At 47.6% G+C, this 26,106-nt stretch overlaps 1 protein-coding gene across 2 annotated transcripts in view; it reads left to right on the top strand.

The window, feature by feature from the left end:
• Window positions 1–26,106, top strand: part of GLG1 (golgi glycoprotein 1) — a 619,378-nt gene that overhangs the window by 470,292 nt on the left and 122,980 nt on the right. For both annotated transcript variants that reach the window (XM_069217558.1, XM_069217559.1), the window contains exon 21: window positions 11,109–11,251. In XM_069217558.1, coding sequence (XP_069073659.1) covers window positions 11,109–11,251 — 143 coding nt within the window. The remainder of the gene's footprint in view (window positions 1–11,108; window positions 11,252–26,106) is intronic.

Genomic DNA, 26,106 nt, shown 5'->3' with positions numbered 1-26,106 from the left:
GTGCAATTCCAATTCCATCTAGCACACCTTTGGGCCCCATGGAGCTGCAGTAGTCTCTAGTCTGAATATGACTGGTGGGTACACCTCTGATTGTCTGTCCCCTATGGAACTACTACAGGCCCTATACTAATTCCTTTACAGACTGCCACTCATGTTCCTGCTGCATTGACTCTGCCAGTGCTGATAAGCTCAGATTCAGAATCCGGTCTTCTAACATCTGCCTGATGTAGACTGATGGTTCAGTAGGATATTACCAAACCTCGACCAGCCTGAGTAATCTGAGCTCTCTGCTTCACCTCCACCACCAGCAGAGATACAGCCCCTTTTTGACTCTGACTCTGGCTCAGTACAGGAGGTACCTATTTGCCCCTTGGGACACTAATGACGATGACAATAGATTTCTCCCTCTCATTACATTTCTTATGCACTATAACTAGACATGCAAAATTTTGTCAGCTAGATAAATCTCCTGAAATGTGCTTGACAAATTGTCTTGTTTGTAGTGGGTGTTCAGAAAGCACTGAAATACTACAACCACAGTTGCTCAGCATTGTGGTGGAAATAAGCATTCTGAGATTCTGCCAACTAGGGCCTACTTCTTTGGACCAGTTATTGCCATTTAATCAAGTCCCTATATTTGTGTTCTTATGGCTATATGATCCAAACCATGTTCATGCCCTCAATTTGCCAAACTACAGTTTAACTGACCTAGACTGGTGATTCTGACTAAACACCCTACCTCAAAGCTTTTTTGGGGGGGGTTTTAACAAGTATGATCAATCTAAATTCTTCTCTGACCAATCCCCCTAGATAAAGAATCCAGACAAACTGATTATTTCAGAAAAATGTTCTCATCAGCTAGCTACCCCTTAGATTCATCAGTGATATTTGGTTGATAATTAAACATGCACACACATACATTATGAAACAAGGTCAATGAGACGTTCCTGTCAGTCCCAGTTGACCGTAGGGCCTTGCTAACCTAGACAACACAAGAACAGGATAGGACTAAGTATGTTCTGTGTGGTGGCCAGGACACTACTTACTGCATTGGTAGACCTGTTAATGCCAGTTTTGTGCTTAGAAGACAAACCTGAATGAGATCAACCCAGTTTTCTGGTGATGTGCATTCATCCCCAGTGGATAAGCTAACTAATGGTCCAGACTCAAAAGTTAAAAGACCAATAAAGCGCTCAAATAATGAAAATAGTCGTGCCACATTATATTCCTTGGGATTGACACCTGTGAATTGGTTTCCCCACCAGTTCAGAGTATGCAGAGGTTGCTCCAGGGGACTAGCTTTCAGGCAACAATAGTGCTCTCAACCGGTACCACAGCAGCCAGCTCAGTCCTTTCCAGGCCACGAGCGCAGCACAATATTAATCATGAAAGCCAGCAGGGACTGCAGTTTTCCAAATCTTACTCTTCTCCAGCGGCTTCAGATCCATTTTAGTTTGCCCTCAACTCCTACTAGCCTGATAGGAGGCAGAATCTGCTCCCTGGGAAGGAAATAGTCACATCAGACAGAAGGTTGTTCAGAAAGGGTAAAACTCCACAGGTAGTTGTCGGCCGCCTGATGAATGACAAACCCAACTTCGTTGTGTTTCACCATAAGAGCCAAATTCCCACATGAATCACCCCAAAAATGGTTCCATTTATACGGCAATTCTAGCGACAGCAGTGTTGAGGGTCTTCTGTCCAGTGTAGCAAATCCAGGACCTGCACAAAATGATCCCAGTGTTTCGGATCAAGCTTGGATGTTGAGGATGGTTCAGAGGCTTCTTGGTCTCATAGCCTCCTGTATAAACTGCATTTCTGACACCACGTGTGTAGGAAGTTGGCTCTGTATATACTATTTCAAAGTAAGAAATAGTGTGTACAGAGTCCAAGGGTTCCCCTTCGAGGTAAGATGTAAGATAGTGGCAAAATGAGATAATTCTAATGCTCTATTTTGTGGTAGTGTGGTCAAGCAGTAGGCTTATCAGAGGGTAGTGTTAAGCATTTGTTGTACACACAGGCAATAAATGAGGAACACACACTCAAAGACTTACTCCAGGCCAATAGGTTTTTATATAGAAAAATATATTTTCTTAGTTTATTTTAAGAACCACAGGTACAGGTAATACTTCAAATGAAAGGTATTTCACTCAGGTATTCTCGGAACTTTGAATAATCACAATAGCATGTAAAGTTTTGACAAACATAGCAATAAGCTATTTTAAAAGTGGATACAGTGCAAAAAGAAACAGTTCCTGGGGGAGATAAGTAATTAAGTTCACAGGTAAGTAAAACACTTACAGGGTTCAAAGTTGGGTCCAAGGTAGCCCACCGTTTTGGGTTCAAGGCAACCCCAAAGTTACCACACCAGCAGCTCAGGGCCGGTCAGGTGCAGAGGTCAAAGAGGTGCCCAAAACACATAGGCTTCGATGGAAACAGGGGTGCCCCGGTTCCAGTCTGCCAGCAGGTAAGTACCCGCGCCCACGGAGGGCAGACCATGGGGGGTTTTTAGGGCACCGGGGGGACACAATCAGGCACAGAAAGTACACCCTCAGTGGCACAGGGGCAGCCGGGTGCAGAGTGCAAACAGGGTTCGGGTTTTGTATTGAAAGCAATGGGGAGACCCAGGGGTCTCCAACGATGCAGGCAGAGGGGGGGCTCCTCGGGGTAGCCACCACCTGGGCTAGGCAGAGGGTCGCTCCTGCACTGGAGTTCAGTTCCTTCCGGTCCTGGGGGCTGCGGGTGCAGTGTTGGTTCCAGGCGTCGGGTTCCTTGTTACAGGCAGTCGCGGTCAGGGGGAGCCTCTGGAATTCCTCTGCAGGTGTCGCTGTGGGGGCTCAGGGGAGTCAACTCTGGCTACTCACTGGCTCGCAGTCGCCGGGGAGTCCTCCCTGTAGTGTTGGTTTTCCGCAGGTCGAGCCAGGGGCTTCGGGTGCAGAGTAGAAAGTCTCACGCTTCCGGTGGGAAATGTGAAGTCCTTGAAGTTATTTCTTTGTTGCAAGAAAGTTGCAGATGCTTGAACAGAGCCGCTGTTCACTGGAGTTTCTTGGTCCTTGGGTGCAGGGCAGTCCTCTTAGGCTTCAGAGGTCGCTGGTCCCTGTTGGATGCGTCGCTGTTGCAGTTTTCTTCGAAGTAGGGAGACAGGCCGTTAGGGCTGGGGCCAAAGCAGTTGTCGTCTGTCTTCACTGCAGGGCTTCAGGTCAGCAGTCCTTCTGTAGGTTGCAGGAATCTAGTTTCTTTGGTTCTGCGGGCCCCTAAATACTCAATTTAGGGGTGTGTTTAGGTCTGGGAGGACAATAGCCAATGGCTACTGGCACGGAGGGTGGCTACACCCTGGTTGTGCCCTCTCCCTGTGGGGAGGGGGCACATCCCTAATCCTATTGGGGGAATCCTCCATCCACAAGATGGAGGATTTCTAAAAGTAAGAGTCACCTCAGCTCAGGACACCTTAGGGGTTGTCCTGACTGGCCAGTGACTCCTCCTTGTTTTTCTCATTATCTTCTCCAGCCTTGCCGCCAAAAGTGGGGCAGTGGCCGGAGGGGAGGGCATCTCCACTAGCTGGGATGCCTTGGGGCGCTGTAACAAAAGGGGTGAGCCTTTGAGGCTCACCGCCAGGTGTTACAGTTCCTGCAGGGGGAGGTGAGAAGCACCTCCACCCAGTACAGGTTTTGTTCCTGGCCACAGAGTGACAAAGGCACTCTCCCCATGTGGCCAGCAACATGTTTGGTGTGTGGCAGCCTGGCAAAAACTAGTCAGACCACACTGGAAGTCGGGTTTGTTTTCAGGGGGCATCTGGGTGTATTTTACAATAAATTGCACACTGGCATCAGTGTGCATTTATTGTGCTGAGAAGTTTGATACCAAACTTCCCAGTTTTCAGTGTAGCCATTATGGTGCTTTGGAGTTCATGTTTGACAGACTCCCAGACAATATACTCTTATGGCTACCCTGCACTTACAATGTCTAAGGTTTTGCTTACACACTGTAGGGGCATAGTGCTCATGCAGTTATGCCCTCACCTGTGGTATAGTGCACCCTGCCATAGGGCTGTAAGGCCTGCTAGAGGGGTGACTTACCTACCACAGGCAGTGTGAGGTTGGCATGGCACTCTGAGGGGAGTGCCATGTTGACTGTCATTTTCTCCCCACCAGCAAACACAAGCTGTGAAGCAGTGTGCATGTGCTGAGTGAGGGGTCCCTAGGGTGGCATAAGACATGCTGCAGCTCTTGGAGACCTTCCCTGGCATCAGGGCCCTTAGTACCAGGGGTACCAGTTACAAGGGACTTACCGGAGTGCCAGGGTTGTGCCAATTGTGGAGACAAAGGTACAGTTTAGGGAAAGAACACTGGTGCTGGGGCCTGGTTAGCAGGGTCCCAGCATACTTTCAAATCATAACTTAGCATCAGCAAAGGCAAAAAGTCAGGGGGTAACCATGCCAAGTAGGCATTTCCTTACAACGTGACACACACAAGCCTTACAGTGATCCCTCAGATTCCATTGGACCCAGCATCAGGGCTGCCTTTCCCTCCTTTCAGATTCCAAAGGAGGCAGCACACGATATGCAGGGTGGCTTCTGCATACATTCTCATTGCTGCCTTTCCTATCTTGGGCTTCTAGGATTTGTACTGTCTGCCGAAGTCATTCTAATGGCCCTGGATTGGGCCAGAAATGTGGTATTCAGAGCTCCAGAGCATTTGTCTTCCGATCAAGCTACTGCTTCAATCAGTCCTTCTGTTTCTGTGACAGGGCAGTGTCCTACATCAATCTCTAAAACCTACACCTCCATTCATCAAGATTGAATAGCAGTGTAGGAAAGTACCTCTTGATATGGTTGCCCCCTACTTTTTGCCTGGTATCTGATGCAATTTCGACTGAAAGTGCACTGGGTTCCTGCTAATCAGGTCCCCTTTGCCAGATCTCTTTCTCAAAACTGAAGTTTCCCCAATTGGCAACATCTTTAGTACCCTCTGTAAGTCCCATGTAAATGGTACCCATGGTATTTGGGGCCGGGGGCACCGCAGAGTGTCCTCAGGGGCTGCAGCAAGAATTGTGCCACCCTAAGGTACACATCACAAAGTACGTCAGGCTGTCATTGCATTCTACGTGTCTTGGTGCAGACAAAAGTGAAAACACATCATAGCACACAGCCTGTTCCCTAAACACTGCTTGCAATATATTGTAAGTCACCGCTCTAGCGGGCCTTAAGCCCAAAGACAGGGTGCATGATATTACACGCGAGGGCATATCTGCACAAGCAGATATGCCCCTGCTATGTCTTTGTCGATTCTCTGACATAGTAAATGACCAGGGAAGCCATTTTAACTACATTTGCTGGACACTGTTCCATAAGAGTTCCCCAGCCACATGATGGCTTTACTGAAGATATGGATGTCTGGTATCAAACATCTCGTATTGGTGAACACATATTGATGCCAGTGTTGGATTTACCAATACATTCAGCCAGAGGGCACCTTAGAGGTGCCCCTGAAAGCCTACCAGCCTTTGGTATGCTTGTTGGCCAGTTTCTGCCTGCCTTCCTGCCTCCAAAGACACCGTTCAGGACCCCTAGGGTGAGAGCTTTTTGCTCTCAAGAGGCCAGAACAAAAGCCTGTCCGGGAAGAGGGTACAACACCCCATCCCACAGGATCACCTTCTGTAGGAAAATGGCTTCCTGTTGCAGTTACCCTCCACTTTTTGCCTGATATTGATGCTGACTTGACTAAGAAGTGTGCTGGACCCTGCTAACCAGGTCCCAGAAGCAGTGTTCTTTCACTAAAAATGTACCATTGTTTCCACAATTGGCACACCCCTGGCACACAGATAAGTCCCTTGTAAAAGGTACCATTGGTACCCAGGGCCCTGTGACCAGGGAAGGTCCCTAAGGTCTGCAGCATGTGTCGTGCCACCCTAAGGGACCCCTCCCCTAACACATGCACACTGCCATTGCAGATTGTGTGTGTTGGTGGGTAGAAAAAGGAAAAGTCGACATGACATCCCCCTCAGGATGCCATGCACACAAAATACTGCCCGTGGCATAGGTAAGTCACCCCTCTAGCAGGCCTTAAAGCCCTAAGGAAGGGTGCACTATACCATAGATAAGTGCCCCTACAGTGCCTATGTCAATTCTTAGACATTGTAAGTACAGCGTGGCCATATAAAATATACGGTCTGGGAGTTTGTCAAAACGAGCTCCACAGTTCCATAATGGCTACACTGAATACTGGTAAGTTTGGTATCAAACTTCTCAGAATAATAAACCTACACTAATGCCAGTGTTGGATTTATTAAAAAATGCACGCACAGGGCATCTTAGAGATGCCCCCTGTATTTTACCCAATCCTTCAGTGCAGGACTGACTGGTCTGTGCCAGCCTGCCACTGAGATGAGTTTCTGACACCCTGGAGTGAGAGCCTTTGTGTTATGTGGCCAGAAACAAAGCCTGCACTGGGTGGAGTTGCTTCACACCTCCCCCTGCAGGAACTAGGGTTCGTGTTACAATGCCCCAGGGCATCTCGAGCTAGTGGAGATGCCCCTCCCCACCCCCACCCCCTCAGATGAGATAATGAAAAAAACAAGGAGTCACCCACCAGTCATGACAGCCCCTAAGGTGTCCTGAGGTGACCCCTGCCTTAGGAAATCCTCCATCTTGTTTTGGAGGATTCCCCCAATAGGATTAGCGATGTGCCCACCTCCCCACAGGGAGGAGGCACATAGAGGGTGTAGCCACCCTCAAGGACAGTAGTCATTGGCTACTGCCCCCCAGACCTAAACACACCCCTAAATTGATTATTTAGGGGCGACCATGAACCCAGGAAATCAGATTCCTGCAACCTGAAGAAAGGACTGCTGACCTGAAAGCCCCGCAGAGACAGATGACAACTGACTTGGCCCCTGCCCTACTGGCCTGTCTCCAGACTCTGAGAACCTGTACAGTGACACATCCAGCGGGACCAGCGACCTCTGAGGACTCAGAGGACTGCCCTGCACCCAAAGGACCAAGAACCTCCCGAGAACAGCGGCACTGTTCAGAAACCGCAACAAACTTGCAACTTTGAAACAAATTTAAAGAGAGACTCACTTCCTGCCAGAAGCGTGAGTCTTCATACTCTGCACCCCGATACCCCTGGCTCAAGTCCAGGACAACCAACACCGCAGAGAGGACTCCCAGGTGACTTCAACGACGTGGACACCCTGAGTCGACCTCCCTGCACCCCCACGGAGACGCCTGCATAGAGGATCCAGAGGCTCCCCCTGACCACGACTGCCTGGTAACAAAAGAATCCGACACCTGGACCAAGCACTGCACCCGCAGCCCCCAGGACAGAGAGGAACCACCTACCAGTGCAGGAGTGACCAGCAGGTGGCCTTCATCCTAGCCCAGTCTGTGGCTGGCCCGAGAAGCCCCCCTATGCCCTGCCTGCTTCACCAGAGTGACCCCCGGGTCCCCTCTATTGCTTTCTATAGAAATCCCGATGCCTACTTCGCACACTACACCCGCCGGCCCCTGTGCCGCTGAGGATGTGTTTTGTGTGCTACCTTTCTCTCCCCCGGGCTCTACAAGCACCCCTGGTCTGCTCCCTGTGGGCACAGGTACTTACCTGCTAGCAGACTGGACCCGGAGCACCCCTGTTCTCCATAGGCGCCTATGTGTTTTGGGCCCTCCTTTTGACTGCTGCACCTGACCGGCCGGCCCTGTGTTGCTGGTGCGGTGGCTTCTGGGTTACCTTGAACCCCCAATGGTGGGCTGTCTATGCCCAGGAGACTGACTGAAGGTGCTTTACTTACCTGGGAAAACTAACCAAACTTACCCCCCCCAAGGAACTGTTGATTTTTGCACTGTGTCCACTTTTATGTACCTACCTCAAATCTTGTAGTTCTAAAATAAATTAAGATTTTTTTTTTTTTTTTTTATAAAAAAAAAAACTATTGGCCTGGAGTTAAGTCTTTGAGTGTGTGTTCCTCATTTATTGCCTGTGTGTACAACAAATGCTTAACACTATCTTCTGATAAGCCTACCGCACTACCACAAAATAGAGCATTAGTATTATCTCATTTTGCCACTATCCACCTCTAAGGGGAAACCCTTGTGCACACTATCTCTCACCTTGAGATAGTATATACAGATCCAACTTCCTACACCTGCTCATTAGCCTTCCTAAGACGGCAAGCCTCAAACGGCTGCTGCCTTTGAATTGTGACTCTGGCTTTCACAGGAGATTAAGCCTCCCCTCTGTCCAGAGCCCATTTGGCACCTGGAGAGGCGCAAAAATTAGTCAGGTTAGGCATGCCACCCCCAGGTTAGTACCACCCCTAACATGGGCTACTGCGAGGTGGACATGATTTTTCAGAAGTAGCCATTTTGGTGAGGGTATAATTAGTAGTTCTGGGACAATGTAATGCCCACTTACCACAGGAAGTGGTCATATAGGGGGTGTAGTGACCCCAAGGGTCAGTACCCATTGGCTACTACCCTACAAACCCCTAATACCCCTAAATTCAGTATTTAGGGGAGCCCCTGGCACTAGAGAAGCAGATCCTGACTATCTAAGAAAACCAAGGACATCGAAGAGCCATGAAAGTAGAAGAGGAGAAAAGAAGCAGCTGACCTGGCACCAACCCTCTGACCTGACTGCATCCCTCAACAAAATCTGCACCAAGTCAACTCAGCTGTGATTCCAGAAACCCGGCTCGGGAGGACTGTCTGCCTTCAATTAAGACTCATGACCTCCCGTGAACAGTGGATCTGTTCTCTAAAAACCTCCAAAGAAAAGGGACTCTGAAGCCTCTGGGACCACCACAAGCTGACACCTGAAGTCCCCATTGCACGCGCTGTCTCAGACCCGAGCTGAAGTGGCCCGTCGGTGCTGACAAAAGGTTCCCCAGCTCCCGAGAGTCAGTCCATTGTGGTTTCACCCCTCCTGGATTCCCCGAAATCACCTGCAGCCTCTGCACGCAAGCCCCCCTCTCCTGCAGCTTAAAGTGGTGAGAGAAATCTGACTCCTAAAACGACCACTGCACCCTTTGCCACTGGCCTGAGTTGAAGTGGGCCTGTGGTGTCAACAAAGTCCCCCAGTTCTCCTGAACTGGAGTCCACTGTGGTTTCACCCTGCCTGAACTCCCTGACTTTGCCTTCAGCCTCAGACCACAAAACCCCTCAACCGCGAGTGCTCCCAGACTCACAAACCTTACACCAAAGGACACTTCTGCACCTCTCTTCCCTGTGGAGAAGAGGGCCAGAGGTGCACCTACATCTCTAAGCATCCCATGTTTGTAACCTACCTGTTAGTTGACCTAGACTGGCCCCCTAGCCAGAGCCTGCAGCCTTTTTCCACAGAGACCGATCTCTATTGAAATACATTGGGCACCCAACACCGTACTACACCTCTGCACCCAGCCACCCCAGTGCCGCTCAGTGACCTGTTGGTGTGGGTCTGACCCTTGCCTAATACTCATCTTTATTCTTGGATATTGATCTTTGTAAGTAGTCATACAGTACCTGATTTCAGAACTTGTTTTGCCTCTTTAGGATAACATTGCAGAACTCAAATTGCACTGTGTTCACTTTTTAAAGTGAAAAGAATTCCTTTTTAAAAACATACTTGCCTGAACGATTTTTGTCTGATGCCTAAACATATATAAAGATACTTGCTATTTTTGTGGGTCTCCTTCTTGAGTCGTCTCAATTAACTATTGTGTGTATTTGTAGATGTCTTGCTCTCTGTTTTAAGCCTAAGACTGTTCGCCCACCACCCCTAAAAAGAGCACTTTGAGATTGAATAGTAAGACTTGTCCACTCACTGGAGAACCCCTGGATCTTTAACCTGGTATTCACATATCACAGAAAGGGCCAGCTTCCTACAGGTAATGTTTGAATAATTTGATTTGCCAGCCGAGATCATTGATTTAATCCTTGCGACCAGATGGCCTTCCAGAAAATCACTCTGAGGAGTGCTAGAAGAAATGTGTTGACTGGTGTGGTGCCCAAAATGTCGACCTCTTATTGGCCAAACCTTCGGATGTTTTTTTTGATTGGTTACTTCAATAGCAAACAAGGTCCTGCATTAGTTATAGAAGGGTTATCTATTGGGCATCCTTCCTAAAGTTGATACCCTTTTACATTATCCAGTTGATCATTCTGTCAGATTTGTCCTCTACCTCGCCCCTCAAACGAGAAGGAGACTCTCCATCCCCCAAAGAGCATTGTTTTTACCTTGACTGCACAAAGACAAATGATCAGCTGTTTGGATTTTCAGGCATAAAGAAGGGCAAAAGAGGGCCTTTCAGGGTGGATCGTCCTTGGTCTGAAAATGTGCTACGCACTAGCCAAGAAGCCTGAAGATCTGCATTCCCATTCCACCAGAGCCAAGCCACTTCCACTGCATCTGCAGTAGCTTGAAGTTTGCCTGTTTTTGGCCATTTTCCATGCTGGGATGTCTCTGTGTGTGTGTGTGTGTGTGTGTGTGTGTGTGTGTGTACATAGGCTTTCAAAACACTACAGCCTTGACCCTGTGTTCCGAAGATAGGACCATTTTGCACTCATCTGATCCCCTTCTCAGACCTTCCACCTTTGAGAGATACTGCTGTGGTCTCTACTGTAAAAGGGAGGACTTAATGGTTAGAAGTATCCATCAGAAGAGAAATTAGGTACTTTCTGTAACTCTTTCTGTTGTATACCCTGCCTAACCACAGATTCCTGTTGTGGAATTGCCTCTTACATTGAAAAAAGGTTACATGTTTGAGTTTGGCACACTGTCTCGAGTTACTTAATGAGACGTGAATAAAATTGATGTCTAGGCATAGGTGTAGTCCTGATATGGGACACCATCCTAACACTTCCAAAGAGGTACATCATCATCGTGGTGCTGCACACCACCACCTACTGAGCATGGGGTCACTGCGATGAACATTTCAGGATCCAGTCTAACTCCTGTGGCTATCCAAAAGGTGAGTAATCTGCAGTTGAAAATATCCTCCAGAAAGAGTGTTACCAACAGTAGGTAACGTGTTCATCTGTATATTTCTTTAGGGTAATTGCATGTAAGATTGTTACTGTGGATGTTGGACCATAATTGTGTTCTGTTTCCTTTCATATTTGATTTCCCTTCCTATAGATTACCGCTTGAATCCAGTGCTGAGGAAGGCCTGCAAGCAAGATATTCCCAAATTTTGCCAACACATACTCAACAATGCGAAGGATGATTCAGAGTTAGAAGGTCAAGTGATTTCATGCCTGAAACTGAAATATGCAGATCAGGTAATGGCATAGTTGATCAAGACATCTTAGTGAATTGTGTGGAATGTGTTGAAGGACCTTCATGTAATCAGATCCCATGCTGAATTAAACTAATCAAAGCCTCCTTGCTCACTTCTAGGAGGTCAGCCTATGCTTTTAATTTAGTAAAATTTAGTTGTAAATTATTCTTTAAACTGTATTCATTAAGTAATCCTTGTCATCTAATGTATTGTCCAATTGAATATAATTGGTTAGCTCAGTATATGTTCAACTACAAGAGCTGTGGAATCATTTGAACTCCAATAATGTACATTTTGGTCTGCTGAAATCCTGCAGGGTGCCTAAAAGGGAAGTTCAGGCTTGCAAAAATTAAGTGAAGAGACATTTTGTTGAAAGCGTGCTGCTGTATTGTCTAGTGGGCAGCACATCCGTTTTATTGATGCGTTCCTACATAGGCCCCTTAGTCTTTTTTTTTTTTCTCATCCAACTCCGAGAGTGAACTTGTAACGAAAGGGACTCTTGCGTTTCTGCCACAAGTGCCATGCAAAGTTCCACGGCCCAGCCAGCACCAGGTCTGCAACCTGTTTGTCCCTGGACCATAAAGAGGAGGACTGCGAGGTCTGTAAGTCTTTTTGATCGAAAAAGACCGAGGGACAGAAGGACCTGTCGACATGAGGCGCAGAGGCACAAGATAGAAGAGACCCCAGGCATCTTCAGACAACAAGATGTCGAGTTGGAGCTATAGAGCATGAGATGCAAGGGGCCCCAGCATTCAAAGAGACCTTTTCGGTTGACGGCGGAGTCGGATGTGGACTCCCTTCTTGAGACGCAGGGTTTCTTCCAGCCAACAAACTGAGTACTGGCTCCCCTGCTCAGCCCAAAAAAGCAACAATTCATTACTGTAGGAAGTTGGCTCTGTATGTGCTATTTCAAAGTAAGGAATAGCATGCACAGAGTCCAAGGGTTCCCCTTAGAGGTAAGATAGTGGCAAAAAGATAATACTAATGCTCTATTTTGTGGTAGTGTGGTCGAGCAGTAGGCTTATCAAAGGAGTAGTGTTAAGCATTTGTTGTACATACACACAGGCAATAAATGAGGAACACACACTCAGAGACAAATCCAGCCAATAGGTTTTGTTATAGAAAAATATATTTTCTTAGTTTATTTTAAGAACCACAGGTTCAAATTCTACATGTAATATCTCATTTGAAAGGTATTGCAGGTAAGTACTTTAGGAACTTTGAATAATCACAGTAGCATATATACTTTTTACATAAAACACAATAAGCTGTTTTAAAAGTGGACACAGTGCAATTTTCACAGTTCCTGGGGGAGGTAAAGTATTGTTAGTTTTAGCAGGTAAGTAAATTACCTACAGGGTTCAGTTTTGGGTCCAAGGTAGCCCACCGTTGGGGGTTCAGAGCAACCCCAAAGTTACCACACCAGCAGCTCAGGGCCGGTCAGGTGCAGAGGTCAAAGAGGTGCCCAAAACACATAGGCTTCAATGGAGAGAAGGGGGTGCCCCGGTTCCAGTCTGCCAGCAGGTAAGTACCCGCGTCTTCGGAGGGCAGACCAGGGGGGTTTTGTAGGGCACCGGGGGGGGGGACACAAGTCCACACAAAAAATACACCCTCAGCAGCGCGGGGGCGGCCGGGTGCAGTGTGTAAACTGGCGTCGGGTTTCCAATGGGAGTCAATAGGAGACCAAGGGGTCTCTTCAGTGGTGCAGGCAGGCAAGGGGGGGGCTCCTCGGGGTAGCCACCACCTGGGCAAGGGAGAGGGCCTCCTGGGGTCACTCCTGCACAGAAGTTCCGTTCCTTCAGGTGCTGGGGGCTGCGGGTGCAGGGTCTTTTCCAGCCGTCGGGACTTTAGGTTCAGGCAGTCGCGGTCAGGGGGAGCCTCGGGATTCCCTCTGCAGGCGTCGCTGTGGGGGCTCAGGGGGGACAACTTTGGTTACTCACGGTCTCGGAGTCGCCGGAGGGTCCTCCCTGAGGTGTTGGTTCTCCACCAGTCGAGTCGGGGGTCGCCGGGTGCAGTTTTGCAAGTCTCACGCTTCTTGCGGGGATTTGCAGGGGTCTTTAAATCTGCTCCTTTGTAACAAAGTTGCAGTTCTTTTGGAGCAGTGCCACTGTCCTCGGGAGTTTCTTGTCTTTCTTGAAGCAGGGCAGTCCTCAGAGGATTCAGAGGTCGCTGGTCCCTTGGAAAGCGTCGCTGGAGCAGGTTTCTTTGGAAGGCAGGAGACAGGCCGGTAAGTCTGGGGCCAAAGCAGTTGGTGTCTTCTGTTCTTCCTCTGCAGGGGTTTTTCAGCTCAGCAGTCCTCTTCTTCTTGTAGTTTCAGGAATCTAAATTCTTAGGTTCAGGGGAGCCCTTAAATACTAAATTTAAGGGCCTGTTTAGGTCTGGGGGGTTAGTAGCCAATGGCTACTAGCCCTGAGGGTGGGTACACCCTCTTTGTGCCTCCTCCCAAGGGGAGGGGGTCACATTCCTATCCCTATTGGGGGAATCCTCCTTCTACAAGATGGAGGATTTCTAAAAGTCAGAGTCACCTCAGCTCAGGACACCTTAGGGGCTGTCCTGACTGGCCAGTGACTCCTCCTTGTTTTTCTCATTATCTCTCCTGGACTTGCTGCCAAAAGTGGGGGCTGGGTCCACGAGGCAGGCATCTCCACTAGCTGGAGTGCCCTGGGGCATTGTAACACGAAGCTTGAGCCTTTGAAGCTTACTGCTAGGTGTTACAGTTCCTGCAGGGGGAAGGTGTGAAGCACCTCCACCCAGAGCAGGCTTTGTTTCTGTCCTCAGAGAGCACAAAGGCTCTCACCGCATGGGGTCAGAAACTCGTCTCTCAGCAGCAGGCTGGCAGAGACCAGTCAGTCCTGCACTGAACAATTGGAAAAAATACAGGGGGTATCTCTAAGATGCCCTCTGTGTGCATTTTTTTTAATCAATCCAGCACTGGCATCAGTGTGGGTTTATTATTCTGAGAAGTTTGATACTAAACTTCCCAGTATTCAGTGTAGCCATTATGGAGCTGTGGAGTTCGTTTTTGACAGACTCCCAGCCCATATACTCTCATGGCTACCCTGCACTTACAATGTCTAAGGTTTTGCTTAGACACTGTAGGGGCATAGTGCTCATGCACCTATGCCCTCATCTGTGGTATAGTGCACCCTGCCTTAGGGCTGTAAGGCCTGTTAGAGGGGTGACTTACCTATGCCATAGGCAGTGTGAGGTTGGCATGGCACCCTGAGGGGAGTGCCATGTCGACTTAGTCATTTTCTCCCCACCAGCACACACAAGCTGGTAAGCAGTGTCTGTGCTGAGTGAGGGGTCCCTAGGGTGGCATAAGACATGCTGCAGCCCTTAGAGACCTTCCCTGGCATCAGGGCCCTTGGTACCAGGGGGTACCAGTTACAAGGGACTTACCTAGGTGCCAGGGTTGTGCCAATTGTGGAAACAAAGGTACATTTTAGGTGAAAGAACACTGGTGCTGGGGCCTGGTTAGCAGGGTCCCAGCACACTTCTCAGTCAAGTCCGCATCAGTATCAGGCAAAAAGTGGGGGGTAACTGCAACAGGGAGCCATTTTTTTACAATTACCGAACCAAAGGCTACTCGACCACCGCTGCCATCAGACCACTGTCTGCACCGAAAGACTCATTCAGACGTCCTGCCATTGAGCTCGGCACCAAAAAAACTACGCCTAAACAGACCATCTTCGAGCAGAGCCAAACATCTTCAGCTTTGCCACATATAGCTTTGGTCTCCCATTCGGCACCAACCACCCCTGTGCCGAAAAGTCCACTACCTGCCGCAGCACTGACTATTTCGGCACTGAAACAGAAGCTGAGGCGCTAACAAAAAACAAAGGTTTCCACAGAGCAGAGTACTTCTATAGAGCCCATCCTCCATAAAATGAAGCAGCAGCTCGACGTTAAGCAGATACTGCTATATATTTAACCACAGACTGGCCATGTCTTGCTCAAAGCTGCTGTTTCAATGCCTTCTAAAAGGCAGCTATCCTTTGAGGAGGCTTTTGATATTCCTGCACCTCCTGCCAAACACAGGAGGATGGACAAACTGTCATAAACCCTCCTTTGCCTTACTCTCCACCACCACCTATAACATCACCACCACCACCACCATCTGCTTCACCTCCACATTTACAGTGTGACCCACTTGACCTCAGGACCCCAATGCCGTCCCCCCCCCCCCACCCCCTTCCCCTCCTCTCTTTGCAAGGTGATCAAGGAGGAGGGAACAAATCTCTTCACACTATGATATGGATCCCTACTCGGATGTCTACCCATCTCTGATAGATGACACTACCTCCTTTCAGGAGCTCATTGGGAGGGCAGCAACTTATCCCCCAGTTCTTTTAGATAAAAATGCCATTGAGGATGATTCCCTCTTTGACACTCACCACATTGCACAGGGTCACACAGTACCTTCCCATGCTAAAGGGAATGATGAGTCATGCGGAGGACATTTTAAAAAATCCTGCCATGACTTGTATCATCACTCCGCGTGTAGAGAACATATAAAGCCTCACCCTCCGACCCAGTTTTTATTAGAGGTCAGATTTCCCCCCCCCGATTCCCTGGTGGTTTCTGATGCGAGAAAGAGCAAGCTCCCAAGCTGCTCCACCTCTTGACAAGGACAGCAAGCTAATTGACGCTTCTGGAAAGCGGTCTGCAGCCCAAACCACCAATAGTTGGTGTATTGCTAATGCACAAGGGCTGCTTGCAAGATATGGCAGCACCTACAGGGACCTGATGGAGGAGCTCATCCAATTCCTCCCAGAGGAGCACAGGAAAAGTGACCAAGAGATGGTCAGCTAGGGCCAGCTTCTTTCTAATAACTCTATCCGCTGTGCTTTAGATTCTACTGATGCGAGGGCAATAAACACCAGTGTCCTTTTGCACCAGCATGCTTGGCTATGCATTTCTAGATTTAAACCTGAGGTACATCAAACTAGTCTAAATGTACAATTTGACAAAAAAGCTCCTCTTTGGCCCACAAGTTGATCAGACTCTAGAAAAAAATGAAAAAAGATAATGAGGTGGCCAAATCTATGGGTGCTCTGCAGATCCTGCTACACATGGCTTGTTTTGTTGGCCTTTATATAAATCAACCACTAAAACCACGGCCACTGACACCCCATCCTCACCAACAGGGCAAGCTCACACATCTTCCGTCTGGAGCTTATTTCCACATGTACAAAATTCCCCCCTCACACTCACAAACTTCCTCTGAAACATATCATTCTGTTCAATACGGAGATTCAGGCTCTTAAAGGAGCCATAGAGCCCTTACCACCCTACAGTCAAGGGGCAGGGGTATACTTTCTGTAGTTCTAATTCCCAAAATGGACAGATCGTTAAGGCCCATTCTAGATCCCAGGTCTTTAAACTATTATAACCTGTCACAGCATTTTCACGTGGTAAACCTCCAAGATGTGATTACACTCCTTCAGTAAGGTGATTTCCTCAGCACTAGACCTAAAGGACGTCTACTTTCACACTCCTATACACCCAGTGCATCGCAAATACCTCAGATTTGTGATTGCAGGCAAACCCTACCAGCTCAAAGTACTCCTGTTTGGAGTACCAACAAAGCCCTCCCTTCACAAAGTACCTATCAGTGGTTGCAGCTCACTTACACAGACAAAACATTCACGTTTTCCCATATCTGATAACTGGATTATAAAACTCAGTACCCTCAAAATTTGCCAACACCACCTTCAAGTCAACATAGATGTGTTTCACCAGCTGAGTTTCACTATCAATTTCCAAAAATCTCATCTGCAACCTCTTCAGGTACAACCTGTTCTAGGGGCTGTTCTGAACACACAGCTGGGTTTGGCTTATCCAAATGCAGCAAGGATACGTTTTTAAACGCAACACATATACTTCTACCCCAATCATCATATCTCAGTCAAATGTCATGAGACTTTTAGGGATGATGCCTTCTTATCATAGTACCAAATTCTCATTTCCACATGCGCCCATTGCAGGAAGGTCTAGCATGCCAATGGTCTCAGTCACAGGGTTGTCTGGATAATCAAGTGTTGATAGACATCTGCACCCATCCCTCTCTGCCGTGGTGAAACAAACTGTTAAAAGGGGGAGTCCTTTTTTAGACTCATTGTAAAGAAATGGCTCCCTGTTGCAGTTACCCCCCACTTTTTGCCTGATACTGATGCTGACTTGACTGAGAAGTGTGCTGGAACCCTGCTAACCAGGCCCCAGCACCAGTGTTCTTTCACCTAAAATGTACCATTGTTTCCACAATTGGCACAACCCTGGCACCTAGGTAAGTCCCTTGTAACTGGTACCCCTGGTACCAAGGGCCCTGATGCCAGGGAAGGTCTCTAAGGGCTGCAGCATGTCTTATGCCACCCTAGGGACCCCTCACTCAGCACAGACACACTGCTTGCCAGCTTGTGTGTGCTGGTGGGGAGAAAATGACTAAGTCGACATGGCACTCCCCTCAGGGTGCCATGCCAACCTCACACTGCCTATGGCAAAGGTAAGTCACCCCTCTAGCAGGCCTTACAGCCCTAAGGCAGGGTGCACTATACCACAGGTGAGGGCATAGGTGCATGAGCACTATGCCCCTACAGTGTCTAAGCAAAACCTTAGACATTGTAAGTGCAGGGTAGCCATAAGAGTATATGGGCTGAGAGTCTGTCAAAAACGAACTCCACAGCTCCATAATGGCTACACTGAATACTGGGAAGTTTGGTATCAAACTTCTCAGAATAATAAACCCACACTGATGCCAGTGTTGGATTTATTGAAAAATGCACACAGAGGGCATCTTAGAGAAGCCCCCTGTATTTTACCCAGTTGTTCAGTGCAGGACTGACTGGTCTGTGCCAGCCTGCTGCTGAGAGATGAGTTTCTGACCCCATGTGGTGAGGGCCTTTGTGCTCTCTGAGGACAGAAACAAAGCCTGCTCTGGGTGGAGGTGCTTCACACCTCCCCCCTGCAGGAACTGTAACACCTAGCAGTGAGCTCCAAAGGCTCAAGCTTTGTGTTAGAATGCCCCAGGGCACTCCAGCTAGTGGAGATGCCTGCCCCCTGGACCTAGCCTCCACTTTTGGCAGCAAGTCCAGGAGAAATAATGAGAAAAACAAGGAGGAGTCACTGGCCAGTCAGGACAGCCCCTAAGGTGTCCTGAGCTGAGGTGACTGACTTTTAGAAATCCTCCATCTTGTAGAAAGAGGATTCCCCCAATAGGAATAGGGATGTGCCCCCCTCCCCTTGGGAGGAGGCACAAAGAGGGTGTACCCACCCTCAAGGACAGTAGCCATTGGCTACTGCCCTCCCAGACCTAAACACACCCCTAAATTCTGTATTTAGGGGTTCCCCTGAACCTAGGAAACTAGATTCCTGCAACCTAAGAATAAGAGGACTGCTGAGCTGAAAAACCCTGCATAGAAGACTGAGACACCAACTGCTTTGGCCCCAGCCCTACCGGCCTGTCTTCCCCCCCCTTCGGAAGAAAACTGCTCCAGCGACGCTTTCCCCAGGACCAGCGACCTCTGAATCCTCAGAGGACTGCCCTGCTCTAAAAGGACCAAGAAACTCCCGAGAACAGCGGCCCTGTTCACCCAAGACTGCAACTTTGTTTCCAAAGAAGCAACTTAAAGACCACAGCATTTCCTGCCAGAAGCGTGAGACTTGCAACTCCCCTGGTGCCCTACAAAACCCCCCTGGTCTGCCCTCCGAAGACGCGGGTACTTACCTGCTGGCAGACTGGAGCCGGGGCACCCCCTTCTCCATTGAAGCCTATGCATTTTGGGCGCCACTTTGACCTCTGCACCTGACCGGCCCTGAGCTGCTGGTGTGGTAACTTTGGGGTTGCTCTGAACCCCCAACGGTGGGCTACCTTGGACCCAAACTTGAACCCCGTAGGTGGTTTACTTACCTGCAAGAACTAACAATTACTTACCTCCCCTAGGAACTGTGAAAATTGCACTGTCTAGTTTTAAAATAGCTATATGTGTTTTATTTGAAAAGTATATATGCTATTGTGATTATTCAAAGTTCCTAAAGTACTTACCTGCAGTACCTTTCATGCAAAGTGTTACATGTAGAATTTGAACCTGTGGTTCTTAAAATAAACTAAGAAAAGATATTTTTCTATACAAAAACCTATTGGCCTGAAATTGTCTGAGTGTGTGTTCCTCATTTATTGCCTGTGTGTATGTACAACAAATGCTTAACACTACTCTTTTGATAACCCTACTGCTCGACCACACTTCCACAAAATAGAGCATTAGTATTATCTCTTTTTGCCACTATCTTACCTCCAAGGGGAACCCTTGGACTCTGTGCATACTATTCCTTACTTTGAAATAGTGCATACAGAGCAAACTTCCTACACTCATTCTGACAACGGATGCTTCTCAGACCGGGTAGGATGCTTACCTTCAGGATCTGAGTCCAGGGTCTATGGAGCCCCAAACATGTTAGTATGCACATCAGTTACCTGGAGCTTCTCGCTGTTCAACTAGTGCTGAAATCGTTCACAAAGTTGTCCTAATCCACACAGACATGACAACCATGTATTATGTGCAGAAACAGGGGGAGGGCACTCTACAGCCGTTTCATCTATTGCAGCAGATCTGGCATTGGGCCATTCATCACAACATTCACCTGCCAGCAGAACATCTCCTAGGAGCACATACCTTTGCCGACCGCCTCAGCAGGATGCTGCAACAATTCCAGGAGTGGGAGCTCCAACCACTAGTCCTGCTTTCCTACTTCCAAAAGCAGGGCTTCCCAGACAGTCACATCTTGGGGACCTGACTGATAGATATATCAAAGTCATTCATATATCTGATTATGCGTTCTTACACTTCTATTGCGTCTATTTTAAACAGTTTTTTTCTGTATGTTTTCAATCCACATAAGGATCTTCTCCTATAAGACGATTGAGGAAGGAACCATGTACTCTGAGAGGGTTTTGGAGCTCTATGATTTCCCTTTTTATTAGTAAGATACTTGTGCTTTATACACCTTCATCCACTGTGTATGGGAATATAATAATGATATCTGCCAACAGCATTTGGGATATTTTTGGATCATAGTGCTCTAGGTCACCGGTCACGTATACGAGTGAAAGTCTCCTTGGAAAGCACTTTGATGTAGAGTTGAGGAGTAAAAAGTACCCACTGTGAGAAGACACCAGATAATAGATTATGCATGACTATGTGCATGTAGATGCACTTCTGGATACTTATCCACGCAGTGGCTCTTTTTGCATGATATGAATCGCCCGTGGGTATTGAACCACTATATATAGTTTTTTTTTTTTTCTTTTTTTCTTCTTTTTTTTTCCTTTTTCTTTCTTTTGTATTTTTCTTCTTCCTTTTATTTTTTCCCTCTTTTCTTGTTCTTATTCTGTCCTTGTCAAGCTATTAGTTTTATGTAATTATTTTACATTGCAGGTATAGTCTGAGTGCTATAGCCTCTCCTGGGATGGCTCTGTATTTATAATTGCTGTGTGCCCTGAAGAAGGTGAGTGACCCTCTGTGGTCACTTGTCACCGAAATGCGCGTCAGCATCATCGTTAAAGATAGACATTCTATCAGACTCTAACCCCCGACCCTTATAAACATTTTTTGTGACCTATGCCTTATGGGTATCAACCTCCAACCATAAATAATGATCATGAAGTAAATGCATCAAATTAGGAATAGAGAAACTCTCACAACTGTGAATTCTCGGAATATTGAAGATTTGTAACCAAGTGATACTGTTAAACACACAGGTATCAGTTTGGTCTATTTGCTTTGGAGAAGCATCTGTTCTGTTTCTTTCTCCTCCCTGCGGGGGCCTGAATTGGCCTTAGATTGTCTTATATATGTTGTCCTTTTTTGCTTTGTAATAGTAGGACTGTGATTGTGTGAATGAGTTTATTTTTTGCTCTTTTCCCAGGAGTCATAGGACTATCTGTATTATACACATGAATATAATATTGAAATAAATGAGATTATAACTGTAAAATAAAATTGATATGAAACATATAGATATGAATGCATATTGAGACCTTTTGGCTTGATGAATTGCCTTTACCATATTTGGGGATTCTGTCTCTCTGGAACCACTAATAAAGGTGGGTATTTCGATTTTGTTGGTTCCCGGACATAGACCTGTTTGTAACAAAGAAAACAAAAAATGCCCACACTTCGCCTCCAGGTTCCCACGCCTTTAATCCAAGAGAAATGTTAAATGGATGAATTGGTCAGGGGTATTTGCCCACACTTTTCCACTTCTCCCCCTCCTTCCGTTTCTTGTTTGGAAGCTCAGGCAAGCGTCCTTCACGTTGCTCGTGGTGGCCCCTACATGGACCCGACAACCCTGGTTTACCACTCTTCTAGGACCGCCAGTAGTTGCTCGGGAGAAGCTTTTCCTCAACCCGGATCGTCTCACTCTGAACCATGATCAGAGCAGGCACCTAAATCCCAAGTAATTAAATCTTGGGATATGGCTCCTGAGTTCGCAGTTTGGATACCTTAAATTGCCTCAAAAATGCATGGATATTCTTAAGATGTGTAAACCTACTACTATAGCATGTTATGTGGTAAAATGGAAACATGTTTGCTACTGTATACCCCAAAAATATGACCCTTTCAGAGTATCAGTGCAGGATGTTCTTTCATACCTTATTCATTTGCAAAAAGCAAGTTTAGCATTCACTTCAATACAATTGCATCTAGCAGCTATAGCTGCTTACCTTAAAAGCAGACAGCATCCTTCCCTTTTCAAGATTACACTCATCAAAGCTTTCATGGAAGGATTCCAGTGATTCTGCAAGGACACCTCCAGTGCCTTCTTGGAATCTTAATATTGTACTTGCTAGACTCATGGGTCCACCATTTGAACACTTACATTCATTCCCCCTTCCATTTTTATCATGGAAAGTGGCATTCTTAGTTGCTATCACTTCACTTAGGCATGTAAGTGAGCTCCAGGCTTTAATCCTACAAGAACCCTTGTTCCAAACACATAAGGATAAAGACGTTCTCGGCACTAACCTAAAATCCTTACCAGAGTTAGTATCTCAATTAAATCAATCCATTGAATTCCCATTCTTTTTCCCACAACCAGATTCTGTTGGTGAAAGAGCTCTCCACGCTTTAGATGTTGAGAGCCCTTATGTTCTACATTGATAGAACTAAAACCTTTAGAAAACTAAACAGCTTTCTGTTGCCTTCTCACCACTCAAAGGCAACCGTATTCCAAATCTGGCATAGCTAGGTAGATTGTTAAATGCATACAGGCCTGCTATGCTAAAGCTAAAAGACTTCACTATTCCTCCTAGAGCGCACTCTACTCGTTAAAAAGGAGCAACCATGGCCTTTTTAGGTAACATTTCCTTAGCTGACATATGTAAGACGGCCACATGGTCCACACCACACACCTTCACTAAGCATTGTGTGGATGTCCTGGCACACCATCAAACTAATGTAGGACAGGCAGTACTGCGTACACTTTTTCAGAGCACTGCAACACCCACAGGTTAGCCACCACTTTTGGGAGGTACTGCTTTACAGTCTATGCAGAGCATGTGTATCTACAGCTACATATGCCATCAAACAGAAAACTTCACTTTGTGACATGTAGTGCAGCCCTTAGAGACCTTCCCTGGCATCAGAGCCCTTGGTACCAGGGGTACCAGTTACAAGGGACTTACCTGGATGCCAGGGTGTGCCAATTGTGTAAACAAAAGTACAGGTTAGGGAAAGAACACTGGTGCTGGGGCCTGGTTAGCAGGCCTCAGCACACTTTCAATTCAAAACATAGCATCAGCAAAGGCAAAAGTCAGGGGGTAACCTTGCCAATTCATATTCAACTCAGTACTGGTTGGATCGTTGGTAAATTATCGAAGTTGATTCCACCTCAACCTGAAAGTCCGTCTTCAATGGAGGATGCCATCGATCTCCCAACACTTCTGAAGGACATGGCCACTGTAGGAGGCTGGCCTGGTGTTAACACTGTAAACCAGGTTCAGGTATCCCATATTAGTGAGGTGTAGACCGTGTCTAGGGAGCCAGGGCTGTAAGGAAATGCCTCCTTGGTATGGTAAGAAGAAGAGGACTGCTGAGCTGAAAAACCCTGCAGAGAAGATGGAGACACCAACTGCTTTGGCCCCAGCCCTACCGGCCTGTCTCCCCCCTTCGGAAGAAAACTGCTCCAGCGACGCTTTCCCCAGGACCAGCGACCTCTGAATCCTCAGAGGACTGCCCTGCTCTAAAAGGACCAAGAAACTCCAGAGAACAACGGCCCTGTTCATCCAAGACTGCAACTTTGTTTCCAAAGAAGCAACTTAAAGACAAACAGCATTTCCCGCCAGAAGCGTGAGGCTTGCAACTCTGCACCCAACGCCCCCGGCTCGACTTGTGGAGAAACAACGCTTCAGGGAGGACTCCCCGGCGACTCCGAGACTGTGAGTAACCAAAGTTGTCCCCCCTGAGCCCCCACAACAACGCCTGCAGAGGGAATCCTGAGGCTCCCCCTGACCGCGACTGCCTGACTCCCAGATCCCGACGCCTGGAAAAGACCCTGTGCAGGAGTGACCCCCAGGAGGCCCTCTCCCTTGCCCAGGTGGTGGCTACCCTGAGGAGTCGTTCCCCCGCCCCCCCCCCCCCTCCCCTTGCCTGCCTGCATCGCTGAAGAGACCCCTTGGTCTCCCATTGATTCCTATTACAAACCAGACGCCTGCTGAGGGTGTACTTTCTGTGCTAACTTGTGCCCCCCCCGGTGCCCTACAAAACCCCCCTGGTCTGCCCTCCGAAGACGCGGGTACTTACCTGCTGGCAGACTGGAACCGTGGCACCCCCTTCTCCATTGAAGCCTATGCGTTTTGGGCACCACTCTGACCTCTGCACCTGACCGGCCCTGAGCTGCTGGTGTGGTAACTTTGGTGTTGCTCTGAACCCTCAGCGGTAGGCTACCTTGGACCCAAACTTGAACCTCGTAGGTGGTTTACTTACCTGCAAGAACTAACACTTACTTACCTCCCCTAGGAACTGTGAAAATTGCACTGTCTAGTTTTAAAATAGCTATGTGTGTTTTATTTGAAAAGTATATATGCTATTGTGATTATTAAAAGTTCCTAAAGTACTTACCTGCAATACCTTTCATGCAAAGTATTACATGTATAATTTGAACCTGTGGTTCTTAAAATAAACTAAGAAAATATATTTTTCTACACAAAAACCTTTTGGCCTGGAATTGTCTCTGTGTGTGTGTTCCTCATTTATTGCCTGTGTATGTACAACAAATGCTTAACACTACTCCTTTGATAAGCCTACTGCTCGACCCCACTACCACAAAATAGAGCATTAGTATTATCTCTTTTTGCCATTATCTTACCTCTAAGGGGAACCCTTGGACTCTGTGCATACTATTCCTTACTTTGAAATAGTGCATACAGAGCCAACTTCCTACAAGGGCTCTCTAGAGTTAGCTGTGGATGAGCAGCCAAGACTGATGTAGGAGACATGCAAAGCCTTTGCAATACCACTACAGTCACAAAGCAGTTACACACATGAAAACCACACAGTGTTACCAAAATAAAGGTACTTTATTATGTTAACACATTTACTAAAATAATGTATAGGCAATACTCTACTAGCAGATGAGTAAACACTATTATATACACATTACAAGTCAGTGATTAACATAGAAAGAAATAGCAAATAGTAAGACAATAGACAATAGTGAAGGCCCTAGGGGGAGACCAAACCATATTCTAGGTAAGTGGCATGTTAAAGACAGTCTCCCATCCAAGGAAGTGGAATCAGTAGAGGGGATCTGCAGCAATGAAGATCTCTCAAAGGTAGGTACCAGGGTAACAAGCTCACATGAGAACTTTGGAAAAGGACTGTGCAAGACCCAGACAAGACTGTAAGAAACCAAAGGTGGATCCTGACAGAAGAGGACCTGCAAAAGAAGGGGACCAAGTCCAGTTCGACTTGGAATGTCTGGCAGTGGCAGGTGCCACTACCCATCCTTCTGTGGATGCAGGACCAGTTCGAAGATGGATGAAGAAAGTCAGCAGTGCAGCACAGGAGTAGAAGAGGAGTTCCAGAAATGATGTCCCACGTTGGCGGGGAGTCTGAGGTAACTCAGCAGCTGGGGAGTCATAAGAGGAGGCAGCCCCCACCAGGTGACCCACATGCTGCAGGCATAGGAGTCGCAGTGAGGCCCAGTCAGCACACCTGGAGAGGAGTCCTGCTTAGCTGGAGCAGCTGGCAGGAGACTGTGCTTTGCAGGGGGTAGTGCGGGAAGCCGGGGCTATGTGGAGCCTGAAGATCCCTTGGAGGAGGAACAAACAAGCATTGGTAGCTGCAAGAGTCACAACACACAGGGATACTGTACTGCAAGGAGAGGCAAGGGTTTAGTCTCCCAAGTTGGACAGCTGGTAGAGAGGATCAAGCAGACTAATCCAGACCACCACCTGTGATGCAGGATGCACACAGTTCTGGAGGAGAGAGGATCCACGCAGCCGGTCGTCGTTGCAGTTAGTGCCTGTAAGGAAATGCCTCCTTGGCATGGTTGCCCCCTGACTTTTTGCCTTTGTTGATGCTATGTTTACAATTGAAAGTGTGCTGAGGCCTGCTAACCAGGCCCCAGCACCAGTGTTCTTTCCCTAACCTGTACTTTTGTATCCACAATTGGCAGACCCTGGCATCCAGATAAGTCCCTTGTAACTGGTACTTCTAGTACCAAGGGCCCTGATGCCAAGGAAGGTCTCTAAGGGCTGCAGCATGTCTTATGCCACCCTGGAGACCTCTCACTCAGCACAGACACACTGCTAGCCAGCTTGTGTGTGCTAGTGAGAACAAAACGAGTAAGTCGACA

The sequence above is a fragment of the Pleurodeles waltl genome, chromosome 12, assembly GCF_031143425.1.
Source record: "Pleurodeles waltl isolate 20211129_DDA chromosome 12, aPleWal1.hap1.20221129, whole genome shotgun sequence".
In the NCBI taxonomy this organism is placed as follows: Eukaryota; Metazoa; Chordata; class Amphibia; order Caudata; family Salamandridae; genus Pleurodeles; species Pleurodeles waltl.
The sequence above is the reverse complement of the archived record's forward strand: the minus strand, read 5'-3'. Positions and strand labels throughout refer to the sequence as shown.